Source organism: Haliaeetus albicilla, chromosome 1, assembly GCF_947461875.1.
Source record: "Haliaeetus albicilla chromosome 1, bHalAlb1.1, whole genome shotgun sequence".
Classification (NCBI taxonomy): Eukaryota; Metazoa; Chordata; class Aves; order Accipitriformes; family Accipitridae; genus Haliaeetus; species Haliaeetus albicilla.
The window spans coordinates 80,803,485-80,820,322 of NC_091483.1; the positions used below are offsets into that span (position 1 = coordinate 80,803,485).

The 16,838-nt window shown below is 39.1% G+C and overlaps 1 protein-coding gene across 4 annotated transcripts in view; it reads right to left on the reverse strand.

Moving 5' to 3' along the window:
* Positions 1 to 16,838, reverse strand: part of CTNNA2 (catenin alpha 2) — a 514,224-nt gene that overhangs the window by 67,054 nt on the left and 430,332 nt on the right. For all 4 annotated transcript variants that reach the window (XM_069796531.1, XM_069796522.1, XM_069796547.1 and 1 more), the window contains 2 exons: positions 2,771 to 2,863; positions 2,337 to 2,493 (listed from right to left, as the gene is read on the reverse strand). In XM_069796531.1, the coding sequence (XP_069652632.1) occupies positions 2,337 to 2,493; positions 2,771 to 2,863 (250 nt within the window). The remainder of the gene's footprint in view (positions 1 to 2,336; positions 2,494 to 2,770; positions 2,864 to 16,838) is intronic.

The window sequence follows — 16,838 nt, forward strand, 5'->3', positions numbered from 1 at the left end:
CACCACTAAACTGAATATGAAATGCTGTTCTTTGTAGTTGTAATAAATAAAACAGAATCACTCAGTTCACTAACCGCTTTTTGTTAATTATCGTTGGTCACAAAAATAGAATGACACACTGATCTTCGCTCTTAAATATCCCAAGGTTGGATCATTTGAGGGTTTCAGAAATGTTTTACATGATGTCGAATTTTAAACTGTAACAACTCTGAATGAAAACTGTACGTCCCCTGAGCTGTGAATCAGAGCAACTTGCAAGGCAAAATTCTTTGTTTAAAAAACTCTCTATCCACATTTAAAAAATGTTGCTTTGCTAAAATATTTCTTCACTATTTCCTCCTCGCCATCACCAATTTTTTTACCATGGCATAGCCAAATGTTGCCCAACAAGAAGTGCTATATGGATTTGAAGAGACTGCATTTGGAATATAAAGTAACTGATTAAAATTATGGTCAGCCTTCTTTTGGTAGCCACTGTATTAATAAAACATGCCATCAAATGTGACACTCAATATGAAGAGGAGGAGGTGTCATTTCATGAGGTACATTTAACCAGACACTAGTTTAACATCCAAAAATAAAACTGTCCTGTGTAAGCTGAGGCTCCCAAGCTTACAGCTAGCAGCAACAGGCTTTCTGTATACATAAGATGGTTTCTCATTTTAAATACGGATGTCTGTGGACAGTATTAGAAAAAAAAGTCTGAACCCAACTGAAATACTACTTCTCAGCTGCCTTGGAAAGTTTGGATCTAAGTCAAGACTATGTTAGAAGAAAATATGATTTGAGACAAACAAAAAATAAAAACATCATCCATTTAAATAACTTCTGGTTTTATGGGTACAAGTGCTTGGAGTGAACAAAGTCCTCAAACAAATAGCCAAATAGCCATTTAAGCAAGTTTGCCATCTCTTTTGCTTGTGGACTGCGTCTGCAGTTTACAGTTCAGTCTGCCCTTTCATTGTAGAACTAAGTCTGTTGAAGTGTTTGCCAGCTTCAAATCTCAAATAAAAATCTATGTGCTACCAGGTTCTGAAGTACCCTTTTATTCTGAGAGTTCATTTTCTTGTCATGGCTTGCAGTAAACATTCTAGCAGTGGTGTTGAACAGTGGAGTGTAATTATACTAAACCAAACCATTTCCCTGTTACTAAAAATAGCTGGATACAACCAACCAAAATAAAGGGGAGGACAAAAAATAAAATGAAGGATTTTTTTAAAGGATAAATCTTTTTTTTTCCTCCAAACTTCTTAAACTTTTATTGGGAAATTTAAGAAATGCCAGGGAAAAGAATGTAGAATGAAACATATAATTAAGGCCAAGCTATCTCCTGAAGTTTGGCTCTTCTGTGACATTAGACTAAGCTAAGCACACTTGGCACACTCTATGTCCTTATTCACAACAATGAAATTCACCTCTCAATCCATGACAGGAAAACGAGTTTTCTGCAGCAGACAATTAACCCACACATGCAGCACTTGGCAATTACAGTATTCATTGTGTATGACTAGATTATAACAATACACTCTGCCACAAGTTGTAGCACTTTACAAGGAGGATGGAGAAAAGACTGTGACCCAAAAAGTCAATGTCCTTCTCTTCTCCATCCCTTCTTTATGTAAGGACTAAGTTATATAAAGACCGTTTGCAGAATAACTTGCTTTGCATTGTAGTCCTTCCTAGCGAGGTCAGAGAAGTGCAAAGATTTACTATTTCTTGTACTACTTTACTACTTCTTTCTGTTTGGTCGCATTGCTACACCAATAACTCTGGGACCTAGAAGTGCTTCCCAGCTCTCTGGAAACGTACACGCTGGTCATGTCCTGACAACATACCTAGACCGGACTCATATGCAGCATCTGCCTATTTCCCTTCTTCCTACCCCTCTTTGGGGCCTGGTAACCCAGTATGGATGATCAGGGCACAAAACTACAAAGCTACAAAATAAAGTAAGGAAAGTTCATCTTTCCTCCTCTTGCCTACAGCTGCACAAGGACTCCAACAATTTTTACAAATACTGTCAGCCTGTCACAGGTCTGGAATAGATTTTTAAAAGGTGGCCAAAATCCTAGTTTTTTGCCTGAGTTGAAACAAAACTTCTCCAGAAATAGAAGCAGAAATAGGATGTTGTTTTCTTGGAGATGAAAAGCTAACCATTGCTACCAGGGATTAATTGGCATGTGGCTTGGTGGCTCCTACTGAGTGTAGAAGATCAGCATTCCAGTAGGGGTGGACTAATGGGCTAATGATGCTTTAGTAATTATAGCTTTTCTCTGCTCCGACCCATTACTTTAATTTCAGAGGATATTTTTAGAAGAGCCCCTTGATCCCAGTACCTGAAACAGAGAGGAAATCGTCCACTGAAGTAATGTCATCAACAGCTTCAGTGAGAACTCGCACTTGTTTCTCCCACTGATCTTTAAAGACGTCCATGTTGTCCTGTGCTACTTTGCTCTGGGGTCTGGCAGCCAACGTGAGCGCAGCATTTATTACCTGGTTTTCAAAATAATTTGTTAGGAGGAGTGGCAATTTTCACAAGGGAAAGAACAAATAGATTCTGGACTGTGTTAAAAATACAGCATCACACCCCATTCAATATGCAGATCTGAAAATATAAAGGTATTTTTCACAGTTTGTGGAAAGCAAGCAACAAAGTAATGACAAAGGCAAGGCTATAATCTTCATCCAGGCTGTTTTCCCTGTCTCAGCTAACTGATGCTTTTTAATGCCAGAAAAGTCTCGAGTACTTTTTAGCAGGAATCTTACTTACCTGTGGGCACAGACTATCAATCTGTGTTGCTGCCATACGGACTAACTTCACACCTTCTTCATTATTTGAGATTGAACAGGCCAGATTTGCAACCTGCAATGAGAGCAGCAGAATGAGAATCAAGTTTTAGGCAAGCAGGCCATTTTATACCTTTCTCTCTTCTTACTGAGCCTTGCCTAGAATGAAAGAATTGTATACAAGAGGAATGATACAGCATCTTCTGTGCTGGTGAACAGAAACCCATGTAGATTATTTCCTTACTAGCAAACTGAACTAGCCATCTTCATTACATTTTTCTCAAAATCTTCCCTCACTGTCAAGTGTTTCAAATCCTCCTCTATAGCTTGAAAATAATCTCCTGCGAAGCCATATAGAGAATGTAGAGCATCCAGACAATTATCTATACATTTCCTTTCCTCGCAGTTTCTTTTTCCTTTTATTAACCATGTCCATTATGAATACTAGTAATCAGGTTCATCCATATACTCTGAGCTTTGCAAAATGAAGAATCTTTGATGTCCTAACACATGGAATTGTGCCTTTCCACCTATAAACAAAACTCTGATACCTTCACTGATACTGGGAAGTTACGTATTTCTCAAGTATCTTAACTGTTTCAGATTCTGATGGGTTTATGCATTTTAAAATTGTTTTAATTCTCAGGTGGACCTCTTTACTTCTATGTGATTGTCTGCCCTATGTCCATTAGCAAGAGTATCATAACATGGTCATGTGAAGTGTCTCTGTTGAAAGCCTCATTCCGTAACTTACGCCTGAAAATCTCATTCAAAGATGTAGGTATCTACACGTGCTTGTTTTGGCACAGCTTTGGGAAGTCTGAATCTCACAAGACTGAAGGTTGTTAGGATAAGATGAAGACACAGGAGACACACAGAGACACATGAATGAGATCTAGCAATCAGGCCATGCCTCCAGACACTGTAGAGCTTGGATGCAAGTGGCAGAGCATGTTCTCCCAGCTCATACAGCGCTTCTTGCAAAAAATCCATTCCCAAAAGCTTTGTGCCAAGTCCATGAATCTGCCGTGGGTTTTCCAAACAGCAATTCATGTCACAGTGCACGTAATTAAGCTCATCAGTGATATTTCAATCACAAAGGTACATTCTGGGACAGGGGAATACAAGATACTTTTTTTTAATCAGCCAAAAGTATGGCTCTTAATTCTAAACTACATTAAAACAAACTTAGAAAATTTTAAATAAGCTTCCTTTATATTATTCACTGTGCCTGAAGGCATAACTATCAGTTGGAAATGATTCATGAATTAGTTCAAATACCCCCATCTTTCCAATTTTCCTCCAGTCTCCCCTTGTGGTATTAATCTGTTCTCGTCTCCAGTGCACATCGCCACATTAGCCCTGGTCCATCTGTTCTGCATAGAACCTATTTCACTTCACAGTTATGTAGAACGTGGTTTGCATATATCGCAGTGCCAAAGCCCAGGGAAGAAAAGAACCTAAGGCTTCAAAGAGTCTTGCAGGCATTTCCTAGTCAAGATTTTATCATAATGTTGTGATTTTTATTTTCATTTCATGGTGAGACAAATGAGTTAGTCTGTTTGTTAACAGCCTTACAGCGCTCATGTCAAAAACATTCTCCTAAGCTGACGTCTTCCAATTAATTTACCATTTTCTGTAGTCACTTCTTTGCACACATCAAACAGACCACTTTAATCTTCATGAGAAACAAAAGCTAAGCAGGATAATAATTAGAATGCATTAACATGAGTGGAAATTACAGACCTTAAAAACTAGCAAATGATATTAAGTTCAGCAAAAGCTATCTTCCTGTATTTTAAATAAGTGGTTTTTCAGATTGCGCTTTCATTTTGTGATCATCACGATGAAAATCTGCCCTAAGGCTTCAGATGCACCATATATCTTACTTTTCCTCAGATAGCAGTGAGATATGTGACTGAAAGGGGCTGGGTGTCATGAAATGGCAATCAAACTATTAAGCAGGTCTCTGAGTTCTCTTGGAATAGACCTTCGCAGAAAAAAATCAGTGAAAATAAAACTTATTTCTTCACTGTCTCTGTCAATTACTCTTTCAATAGAATCTGATAATATTTGGATATTGTGAGGTGTCCTGGTTTTCCAAGGAAGGATACAGACATAACCAGAGAAAACTTTTCCTCCTTTTTTACAAAATAATTTAGCATTCAGTACAGTGTTTTGGATGTTACTATCAATACAGGAGTACAAATGTAATCTATGGCTGCATTAAATAAGCATCAAACGAGCATTACAGCTACCTGTTTAAAAAAAGTAATGAAACATATCATGTATGATCCTAATCTAAATAGTTTCTGTGGTATATTTCAAGTCTTGCATAAATACAGTCCTGTATCATCAGCAGTCAGAAAGCAATACTACTTTCACAATTCAGCAGGGAGTATGCCAGCCTGTACCATGGGAAGATCTGATTATGTCAAATAAGTACAGAGATAAGCAAATCCCACAAAGGTAGATGCAATCTGGATAAAATTGAATTTAGCACGACAAGTCAGAAACACTATAACTTTACCCAAAACTTACTTTTGAAACATGGCAAGAAATAGGCATTACTTGCTAAACCCTGCATTTCAGTGCCACCATGTAAGCGTAGATCTGTACAAGTTTTAAGTGCACTCAATCACCAGATATGACACTATTTAATTATTTTGACTGACTTTGTTATCAAATACACAATCAAGTCACCATCAGTTAAGATTCTTGGCACAGCAAGGTCCATATGCATGCTCTTATTTGATAGAAACTGTGAGGTAATTCAACATGCTTTAGCCTACTATAAATTCAGCAACTTCAGATAATTTTCCTACCTAAAACTATGACCAAAAAAGCTTAGACCCAGTTCCCCCCGCCACTTAGCTGAGACACTTTGGTTAGATGCCAAACTGATCTCTTTGGATAATGCATAAAAAGAGAAAGGCCCTTCCAGAGACTGTTTCAGGTCTTTAGTTGACTACCTTATCCTCTAGATATATCTAGATTATTACTTAAACTTAGATTATAGCTGGCCCTGATGATTGTTGAAAAAAGTATTACTGAAATAAAAGATTTTAATGGTGCATTATAACTTGTTTTGCATGTGCATTTTTCATACCACGGGTATTATGAAGGACTCAGACTCTTCAAGGCTGGGAAGTCGTTTAATACGCCACTCCTGAGTTGAATGGAGCAGATAGCTTGGAAAGAAAAATAAAAAGGCTGCATGTTATCGTAGCTGCCAATTTGCCAAAACTTTGATTTGACAGCCTTTACTGTTATGCTTAAAGTGCTCTGTCTCCACCAAAGCATTGAAGAGGAGATTTCATGACAGGCTGTGGAAGTAGCCAGGTAATTAATTATTATTTTTTTAATTTTATTTTATTCTGTTTACTAAGTTCCTTGAGCATACTGAACTCACTGATTGCCTAAACAGAACTTAAGTTTGTATTAAGATCAATGTGAACTGTCTGAAGAGTATTTATATGAATGAATACATTTTAAATACCAAAATCAATGAACTGTGAATCATCCTCAAAACGCGTGGGGAACTAATAACAGTGAAACTGCTGTGTAGATAAACATTATTGTCCAGAATTTTAGTCTGCTAAGCTACTCTTATACCATCAAAACAATTGCTAAACACCTTATATCTGTCCTGCAAGAGCACAGAAAAGTAATGAGCAAGAAAATAAACACTCCAGCTCCAGTGATGCTGTATTTTTCTGCAACCATCAAAACCACTGAACCAATCCTACAACTGGGGAGGTGAAAAAGTGCGTACCAACTCCTTCATACGAATTTTCTATCACTGACACTGATAGCTCAAGACGCAATTCTGCACCTTGCTAAGTATCTATCTTTAATCATGCAAATAGCTCCATTAGTTCCAATTATTCAAAATGTATGCAGGATCAGTCCCAATAAAATGTATTTATTTGCATGCATTTGGTCATATTTCAGTCTCGAGCCGCTTTCTGCTGTATATCAGAGGGGGGTGGGGAAGAACTTTGTTTCTAATGCAAATTTTTATTACTATTGTTGAAAGGACATACCAAGGAGAAGGATTTATCTCAAGATTTATTTATATGGCAGCTGGAAGTATAAATACTGTATGGATAGTCAATGCCTACCCTAGTTTTTCGCTAGGCAGCAACTGAAGCGTGGATTAGCATTTTTTTCATTGCTTTTACCATGCATACTACTTAGGACAGGAAAACTTCATTTCTGCCATAAAATTGCACTCCAAGTTACAAAAGTAATCCAGGATCTTTCATACCAATTTACTTTATTTTCATGCTAATGAAAATCAGGTGTAGTTACCTTTCATTATGTTTTTAAACTAGAATATTTCCAATTTTGACTTTGTATAATTAAAGGTAACCGTGACTATCAAAATGTATTATCCTCTGGTTCAAACTTAAATTCAAAGACTTAACACGGCCACTCTGAATTTAATGTAAGTGAAAAGGTCCATAAAGAAATCCATCACTTAGAGCAAAACCGTAAAAAATGGAGCAGTATACACTATAGCAAAGTAGAAATATCAACACAAAGGCTGAAGAATATTGCAGCTAATGTATGTATTATGTTTTTTAATTTTTTGTTTTATTCTTTTCTTCTACCATAGATTGCTTGGAAGAAATGATACAAAAAAAGCTCTATTCAGCTTCCCCAACCATTTAACCATTCTAAGGTAGAGAATGCAATTTATTTATATCTTAGTTTTGTGTATTCTTTGTAAATATGGGGGGTTTTAACTTTTGTTATATATGTCTTTCCTAGTCATGTAATCTTTTTTTTCACTGTAACTAACTGATGGAAATATTAGGAAGAAGAAAGTTTACAGCAAGTTATTCTTTTTTTAGGGGAAGTATAGAACAACTTAAACCCAAGACACTGTCAAACTTACCTGTCTACACCACATACTTGAGAAACTGAAACTTTTGGAGTTATTCAGCTTGAGTTGAAGGTGGTTTAAATCAGTCTTCTGTAACATTCACAGTGGACTAAAGCCAAGCAAATAATCTGTTACCGTGTTTCAGCTGATGAGTGGTAACTTGCTGAACTGTGGTATCTTAACTATTTTTAATTATTTACCCATCCACTCAGTAATTTATCCAGATATTGTTACAACCTCTGAATCCTTCAAAATTTTGACATATATTAATGCTGGTACTGCTGTAGGCAGCCCAGTGATATTCATGCAGCCACAAATAAGAGATTTTTAATAAAGGAGAGCACAGAGTTGAAGCTAAGTTACCCAAGATCTTCAGCTTGTTTATCCTCACTCTATTCACTCAAGCATTATATTAAGAGCAAAACTCTATTTATCACTAGACGGGATGTTTTTGCACATACACAAACAAGTGCCAAAAATCAAAATGTCACTGAGAGTACATATTGCAGCAGATTCCTCTTCCTCTCCATGCACTGCAGTGCCAATTTGTACTACCATGAAAATACTAGACTGTGGTCTCTTTCCCAGTACCTGTCCCATATGGCGTGGGGGGAACCTCATACTGGATAGCATTGCCAATTGTCTCTCTATTAGCCAGTCACGTAGTCTTATCTAAGCAAGAGATGTATTTTTACATGTTGTTCAAATGTACATACATTCACAGGTATTAAAAAAAAAATCTAACTGCATGCACAGCAGTGAAAAACAGATTTCTTTCGTAAATTACTAACGGTCTGATTTACTGAGTTTGGCGTTTGCTCTGAAAATTTTTTAATACCAAACCCTGAACATATTTAATATAAACTGCCCAGACATTTACAATACTCTGTACATATCTAAGCACGCCGGTAACGGCAGGACGTTAGAGAGCTATAGAGAATTTTAAACACAACAGTTGAATGTTTTATTTCATGTCTTATATGCTGCCCACTGAACCTAGGAAAAACCCTTTTCACTTCTCAAAAGGTCAACAGCATATTCACTCATACTTACTCCAGGAATAAGGCTTTTCCACTCACTCAAACTCCCTTCAGACTTCCTCCATATCAGATTTAGTTGAAAGAGCTTTAAGAGATTTCTGCTTTTGGTACAGTTCAAAGTAACTCTGACTTGAATAAATTCAGTGGGTTTTGGACTGAGGTTTTTGAAAGAAACTTAAGAGTGTTAGAAGCCTCATGTGTACTGAAAGCTCAACTCAAAATGCAAAAAATCCTAGCTTCGGGCAATTTCAGTGAAGTGTTGTTAATGCAATCTGAATTTCCTCCATTTTCTAGGATCATTCTGGTACATGCCATGATTATTGCCTATAGAATGGAATAGAAGTGAGATAAAAAATGAAACATCTTGAAAAATCTTCCTACTTCACTATTGTCATAACTGAAAAAGAAATACATTGGTTCATGTTCAGTTATAGAGCTGCCAGAAAAGAATACAAGGAAAAGGTATTGTATTGTGTCTGATCATTTACTCTTAATACTAGACAATAATAATGATTTTAGCTATGAATAAAAAAAAGATATTCACTAGGAATAAATACTGACTATTCTTTTTTTTTCCTTTCTCTTTTTAGATGGAATGTGACCATACAACTCTTTCTTCCTGAAACAGGTCAACTTTCCACACCACACTGATGAGCCCCAACTGTGATAAATGTGCCTGATTGCAAGCACAAGAAATAATACCCTACTGTGGTCCAAAGACCTACTAAAACAAGAGGGCTACAATGCTAACATGCATCTGTGTTTTTAGACCAACTTTCTAGGTCATTGTGATTTCACAGCAGGATCAGCCCAAGAATTCTCTATGGAAAACAGGGGAAAGCAATTAATTACAGAAAAGGCAGGTGATTGTTTCAGAGCATTCTTCCAATTTACACCAGAGAAAAATAATTCTGGAAACCTCTAAAGTTTCATTTGTAAAATTATTCAAGCAATGCTGTTGGGCACTTAGAGCAGAGCACTGCCCAGAACTATCAGCCTGCACCCTCAGCCAGAACAAACAGGCTCAGAGCTGTTCCCGTTACCGTACATGAAGACCTGATCCCACAATTAAAACTTTAGGCATACATCTGTTAGGGGTTCTCTGTTCCACGATATCTCTAAATAGCTTGAAATTCAATGACTTTAGAAAAGTGGGTGTAGATGTTAATTCCCAGAGCTGAAATCAATAGAAATGCTTTCTGCTTTGACAGAAAACTCCCTTAAGAATTAGAGATGATCCTGCCTCGTTTTCATAAGACTGTATTTCTGAGGCATTTGGCTGGAATACAATTAATTGATAGTAGTAGTGGGGAACCCATATGCCTCCTGGCTGGCCAGCAGGGAGGGAGATGAGGACAGCAGAAAAGGGCTTCTCTCCCCGGGCTGCAGGTGGAGATCTGCTCCCCCGTGGAGCTCCCTGGGCTGCAGGGGGACAGCCTGCCTCACCAGGGTCTTCATCACCACGGGCTGCAGGGGAATCTCTGCTCCGGCGCCTGGAGCATCTCCTCCCCTCCTTCTGCACTGACCTGGGGGCTGCAGGGCTGGTCCTCTCAAATATTCTCATTCCTTTCTCCAACTACCATTTCTGTGCCACAGCAACTTTTTTCCCTTCTTAAGTCTGTTGTCCCAGAGGTGCTACCACCATCACTGATGGGCTCAGCCCTGGCCAGCGGCAGGTCCGACTTGGAGCCGGCTGGCATTGGCTCTGTCGGACATGGGGGAAGAAGCTTCTAGCAGCTTCTCACAGAAGCCCCCCCTGTAGCCCCCCCGCTACCAAAACCTTGCCATGCAAACCCAACACAGGCACTCAACTTCAGCTATATGGGATCTCTCCCTTCAATGATTTGCTCACTACATTGATGTAATTTCTGAATTGTCTCTGTATACATGTGCATCCATTGCTGAAGAAATAAACAGCAAACAGCTGCAGTAAACCAAGAAGAAGAGCAGGACTCAGTCTCAAGAACACAGTTAAGACCAGATTCCTACTTTAATTTTAACTGGTCTTGAGCAATATAGCATTGCACTGATGACATGCAACAAGAGTTTGTCCTACAAGAAAGCAGCTTATAAACTGTAGGGAATCTGTTCTCTATTGTCCACCTATTCAGGTGGGCCACGAAGCAGGTATCCTGCTCTAAACCACATAGCTAACACAACTACTGAGTCTAGGTAGTACAGCTGGAATTGATTAATTTGATTTACTGATTTTCTGAGTTACAGGTCTAAATGCATTTTACATTGCAATGGTATACATTTATTTTCTTCCTTTCAGAGAAATCAAATGTAAAATGTCCAACTACAAGAATTCCTTCTGTATAGACCCATCTCAGTGACCCATCTCAGTGCTCTTTTACATCCCTTAGCAGGACCAAGTTACCTTTCTATTTAACTTGACAATAGGTAAAGGCTTTCTTACACCATTCTTCTCTACCTGGTCTATTCACACAGAAATAACAGTGAACAAAATATAGAGGCACACCAAAAACTATAGCAATATCTCTGAAATGTCAGACCACAGAACCTTTAACCAAGAGTAACTGTTATGCTCCAAAGCATGCAAAATGGCCAAAAGAACTTCTGGTTTTCATATACCAACAAGGGAGGAAGAAATTCAGGGTGTTTGTGTATTAATCCTTTCTGGTCAATCTGCAATCAAGGCCATTGCTATTAAAACTCAGAATGAATTATGAACAATGTATACTGAAATACTCAAGAGGTGAGAGGGCAGTTGATGTCCTATGGAAACAAGATTTACAAGACTGTGATGTCTATGTTTTGATCCCATAAAGCAATTTTGACAACATACCCCTGGCAGTGCTATAATTAATAGATATTAATAGCAAGTAGTTACTAAAGCAATCCATCTATCTAATAACAGTCCACTATTTTGGCAAACTATTCCATGACCCTAGAAGAGGGATGCATGCTTGACTAGGCTGTGATAATTAAACATTAGTTATATTATCAGGAAGCTGTATTTTGAACAGCTGTTGAAGAAAAACAAGCGATTGTGGTAGGTATTCAAAAAAGTTAATGTTAGTAACAGAAGCTTTGAAGGTATTAACACAGTGTGATATCAGACACCCCAGGGTATAACAAACCACAAATTATAATTACTGATCCCTAAAGAAACATAACTTGTGAGTTCGATAGAACCAATTCTAGTCAGCTGACCAATGTGGATGGAGCTGAACTTGGCAAGAGACGCAAAGAATAATAAGAAGGGCTTCTACAGGTACGTCAGCCAGAAAAGGAAGGTCAAAGAAACTGTACCCTCCTGATGAGCAAGACTGCACAACTGGTAACAACGGACAAGGAGAAGACTGTGGTAGTCAACAACTTTTTTGCCTCAGACTTCATTGGCAACCTCTCTTCCCCCACCTCTTGAGTGGACAGACTGCAAGGCACAGACTGGGGGAGCAAAGTACCTCTCACTGTAAGAGAAGATCAGGCTTGTGACCACCTGAGGAACCTGAACATACAGAAGTCTATGGGACTTGACGAGATGCATCCCAGAGTCCTGAGGGAACTGGCTGATGTAGTTGCCAAGCCACTCTCCAGGATATTTGAAAAGTCATGGCAGTCAGGTGAAGTCCCTGGTGACTGGACAAAGGAAAACTTTGCATCCATTTTTAAAAAGGGTAGAAAGGAGGATCCCTGGAACTACCGACCTGTCAGCCTCACCTCACTGCCTGGGAAGATCATGGAACAGATCCTCCTAGAAGCTATGCCAAGGCACATGGAGGACAGGGAGGTGATTCAAGACAGCCAGTGTGCCTTCAACAAGGGCAAGTCCTGCCTGACGAACCTAGTGGCCTTCTATGATGGAGTGATTACATCAGTGGAAAAGGGAAGAGCTACAAATATCATCTATCTGGACTTCTGTAAGGCCTTTGACACAGTCCCCCACAACATCCTTCTCTCTAAACTGGAGAGAGATGGATTTGATGAGTGGACTGTTCATTGCATGAGGAATTGGGTGGATGGTTGCATCCAGAGCGTAGTGGTCAACGGCTCAGTGGCCAGATGGAGATCAGTGACGAGTGGTGTCCTCCAGGGGTCTGTATGGGGACCAGTACTGTTCAGTATCTTCATCAATGACATAGACAGCGGGATCGAGTGCACCCTCAGCAAGTTTGCAGATGACACCAAGCTGAGCAGTGCGGTTGACACACCTGAGGGACGGGATGCCATCCAGAGGGACCTGGACAAGCTGGAGAAGTGGGCCCATGTGAACCTCATCAGGTTCAACAAGGCCAAGTGCAAGGTCCTGCACATGGGTCGGGGCAACCCCCAGTATCGATACAGGCTGGGGGATGAAGGGATTGAGAGCAGCCCTGCCGAGAAGGACTGGGGGGTACTGGGGGATGAAAAGCTGGACGTGACCCGGCAATGTGCGCTCACAGCCCAGAAAGCCAACCCTGTCCTGGGCTACAACATCAAAAGCAGGGTGGCCAGCAGGTCGAGGGAGGGGATTTTCCCCTCTGCTCCGCTCTGGTGAGAGCCCACCTGCAGTACTGCCTCCAGCTCTGGGGTCCTCAGCACACGAGAGACATGGACCTGCTGGAGCAGGTCCAGAGGAGGGACACAAAAATCATCCGAGGACTGGAACACCTCTGCTATGAGGACAGGCTGAGAGAGTTGGGGTTGTTCAGCCTGGAGAAGAGAAGGCTCTGGGGAGACCTTACTGCAGCCTTCCAGTGCCTAAAGGGGGCTTATAAGAAAGATGGGGACAAACTTTTTAGCAAGGCCTGTAGCATTAGGACAAAGGGTAACGGTTTTAAACTTAAAAGAACGTAGATTCATACTAGACATAAAGAAGAAACGTTTTAGGATGAGGGTGGTGAGGCACTGGCACAGCTTGCCCAGAGAGGTGGTCGATGCCCCATCCCTGGGAACATTCCAGGTCAGGCTGGACGGGGCTCGGAGCAACCTGATCGAGTTGAAGATGTCCCTGCTCATTGCAGGGGTTTGGACTAGATGACCTTTAAAGGTCCCTTTGAATCCAAACCATTCTATGATTCTATGAATTTTAGGGCTGAAGTTGTGCCGATAAGGAAAGAATTGTGTAACAATGTATAACAGCTGCTAGTGATTGATAACACAGGTGGGAACATCTTTAAATTCTATGTAAGCATACAACGATAGCAACTTGTTCCCATGAAAACTTGAAAATTGGACATGCAGAACTAGTCAGTTTGCTGACAAATACCTACAGTTTTTCCTCCAGTCCTTATGATGGTGTATCACATTTCTACTTTTGTAATGTCTGCAGTTTCCATCTGTGTCCCTATTCTTTCATCTCCATTAATTTCCTCATCTTATCTTCAAAGCCTCCTTCCATGTTTCCTATCTATTTCTCCTTTGATGGCTGGACAAATGCAGCACGAGCTATGGCTGAATAAGTGATTGTGCTGACCAGCTCTTCCAGGCTGTCAAGTGGGCCAAATAAAGCAAAAAGCTGAATTCTCCCTCAGTGGGACACTCATCTTGACACAGATGCAGACTTTCATGTAATTTAGGGGATGACCAGAACGCTGGTCACAAATCTTAACCTTGCCTCAAAGGCAGGGCCATGGATGAAGCACAAGTACTAGAGGTATATTTCCCTTTAATGATAATAAAGTAATATTTACATAGATAGCAGTGCAGGATGGCAGACTGACTGTTAAACCATGACAGTATTGCACAAGAAGGAATATTGCTAGTGTGAAAGAAATCTGAGAATATCATGGTAGAGGGCACGTAGAACGCAATTTTTTTTTTTTCTTTTTAAGAAAACAAGAATTTTTATCTCCCTTGCTCATAGATAAAACCCTATAAAATACTATGATCACCTTCATAGGGGTCAGTGAAGAGATTTTTATTTAGAGTAATATTTTAACAGCTTACAAAGTCACAACCAGAGAAAGATTGATTTTACATGTATCCAAGTTTTGTGCAATAATAGTCTATAAAATGTTTTTATAATACTTTAGTAATGGTTCAACAGTAATCCAAAATGATGTAATCTGCCCAGAACCAGAATGTGTAGACAAGGCAACAGAACTAGATTTTCCCTTCTCGATTCCTCCTGTCAGTATGCTTTAACCCTGGCATGGAAAGAGCTCATATTGCCTTGAAACATCATTTAGTCTACTCATCTGCTTAGTAGCCCTTTTTCCTGCTAATACATCCCCTTTCCTTTTGCAAAGGTCATATTTATGGTAATTATTTTTACATCAGTGTCTTGACACCAAGAAACAAAGACCCAGAGTACTCAACAGAAAAACAATATGTGGATATAAGAGGTATTTTGCTATTTCTGTGTTATAAAAAACTAGTCAATTACTCCTCCCTTTTTGTCCTATCACTGTATATCCATACTTTTTGTATGATCAGAAACAGAGAGATGACTTACATACAGTTAACAGCAGCTACATTTATACCAGTAAGCTAACCACAGACAAGACACAGACCTGAGCTCTTGCACACACTTATCCACCTTTTTCAACTGCGAACATAATCATTAGCAGAGTTTTAGCCTAAACTACCTCATCAATATAACACACGGTCTCGCTTATATCTATTAAAAAGATGTGGGCAAAAGATATGGCACTGAGAAACCTTCCATCTTGATCTGTTCTTTCAGGTAAGTAAAGGACAATAAGGTGAGAAAACCCACATTTATATTTAGTTCTCTCTCCTCCTCTGAAAGGGGAATAAATGAATTAAAAAAAAAAAAGAAGCAGTATTATAGTTATTCAATGTGCTGGAATTCATATCCTCAAATTATATTTTCTCTTAATTTAAGACTGCATTCTTATGGTGTTTTTCATATAATTTTGGTTTTGTTATAGTACTAATAAAAGTGTGGAAATTTTCATCTTGGTTGTAAACTCAAACATATGGTTTATTTGATTAAAAGCTGTTAAATTCTGACTTAGTCTTACATTTTATCCCAGTTCTCATGCATTCGCAGTTCTATGCATGAAAGCTGATTACCTTTTCAAAGGATCATCATTAGCTCATAAATATCCAAAACCATTTTAACAAAACCAGGATTATTTCTTGTGTATTAGAGTGCTGCTTCTGGCTTTTTCTTTGACTCCTCCAAAAAAAAAAATAATTGTCATATGAATGCAGCTCACACGCAAATCATTTTTAGTAATAAGTTTTTATATCAAAAGCTCTTCATGTGACTTTTAGTGTTAAACATAAAATGGGAACAAACGTATATCTAAGAAATCAAAGCTGACGTCAAAATTTTAAATAGGACTGCAGACAGAAATCTTTAATTCACTGTGCTTTGATTTATGGTCCTCTTGGGCGTGCAGAGATCAGTATAATAAGTCCATTGTCTCTGCTATTAGATTTAATGGCAATATCAGTATGCATTTAGGCTCCTTTGCAAACTGCTGGTTCAAAGTCTGTGGCCAGTGGGTCCATGATAAAGCTGCAGAGTCTCTCCACCAGTCCATGTTAATAATTTTTTAAGCATTTGATTAATTTAATTCAAAGTAACAGATAAGTCTCAGTGCCTCAGTAAATTTAAATTCCTAAAATTTCAGTGAAAACAGGCAAGTGTTTTGAGGACACAAACCTTATTAGCCTCTTAACGCCTCCCTGAGGAATGAGTTTACCTGATGGGCCACACTGAGGAACCCGAGTAGGTGAGAGATTTCATAAATTCTGTGGGAAAAGCCAGCTGGATCTGACACTTGACCACAAAAAACAAATCTCTAAGAAAGCAGGATTCATAATATCTAGTGTTTACAGAACCGCTTGTCTAATAAAAGATGTTACTTCTTCCTACAAAACTACAGCAAGAGTTACACATCTGAAAAACCTTTAGGAAGCAGGAGAGTTACTGTGTTTCTAAGGGGTTACATACTGGTTACCAGACGACAGGTCTGGAGTAAGAAGGTGTTTTAGTGTGCTTTTAGAGGGACTCCTGGCCTTTGTGATAAACTAACACTTTTAATATCACTCTGGACATGTGACAACCTAGGCTGGGCTGAGGAGTTGCTCTGGCACTTTGGTTCCTCGTTTCTGTAAGAACTTTTCAGTAAATCACCTTTAAAATTAGCCATAGGTGAATGAATGCGTTGTAAAAGTAAACTTTCCCCTGTGTTGAT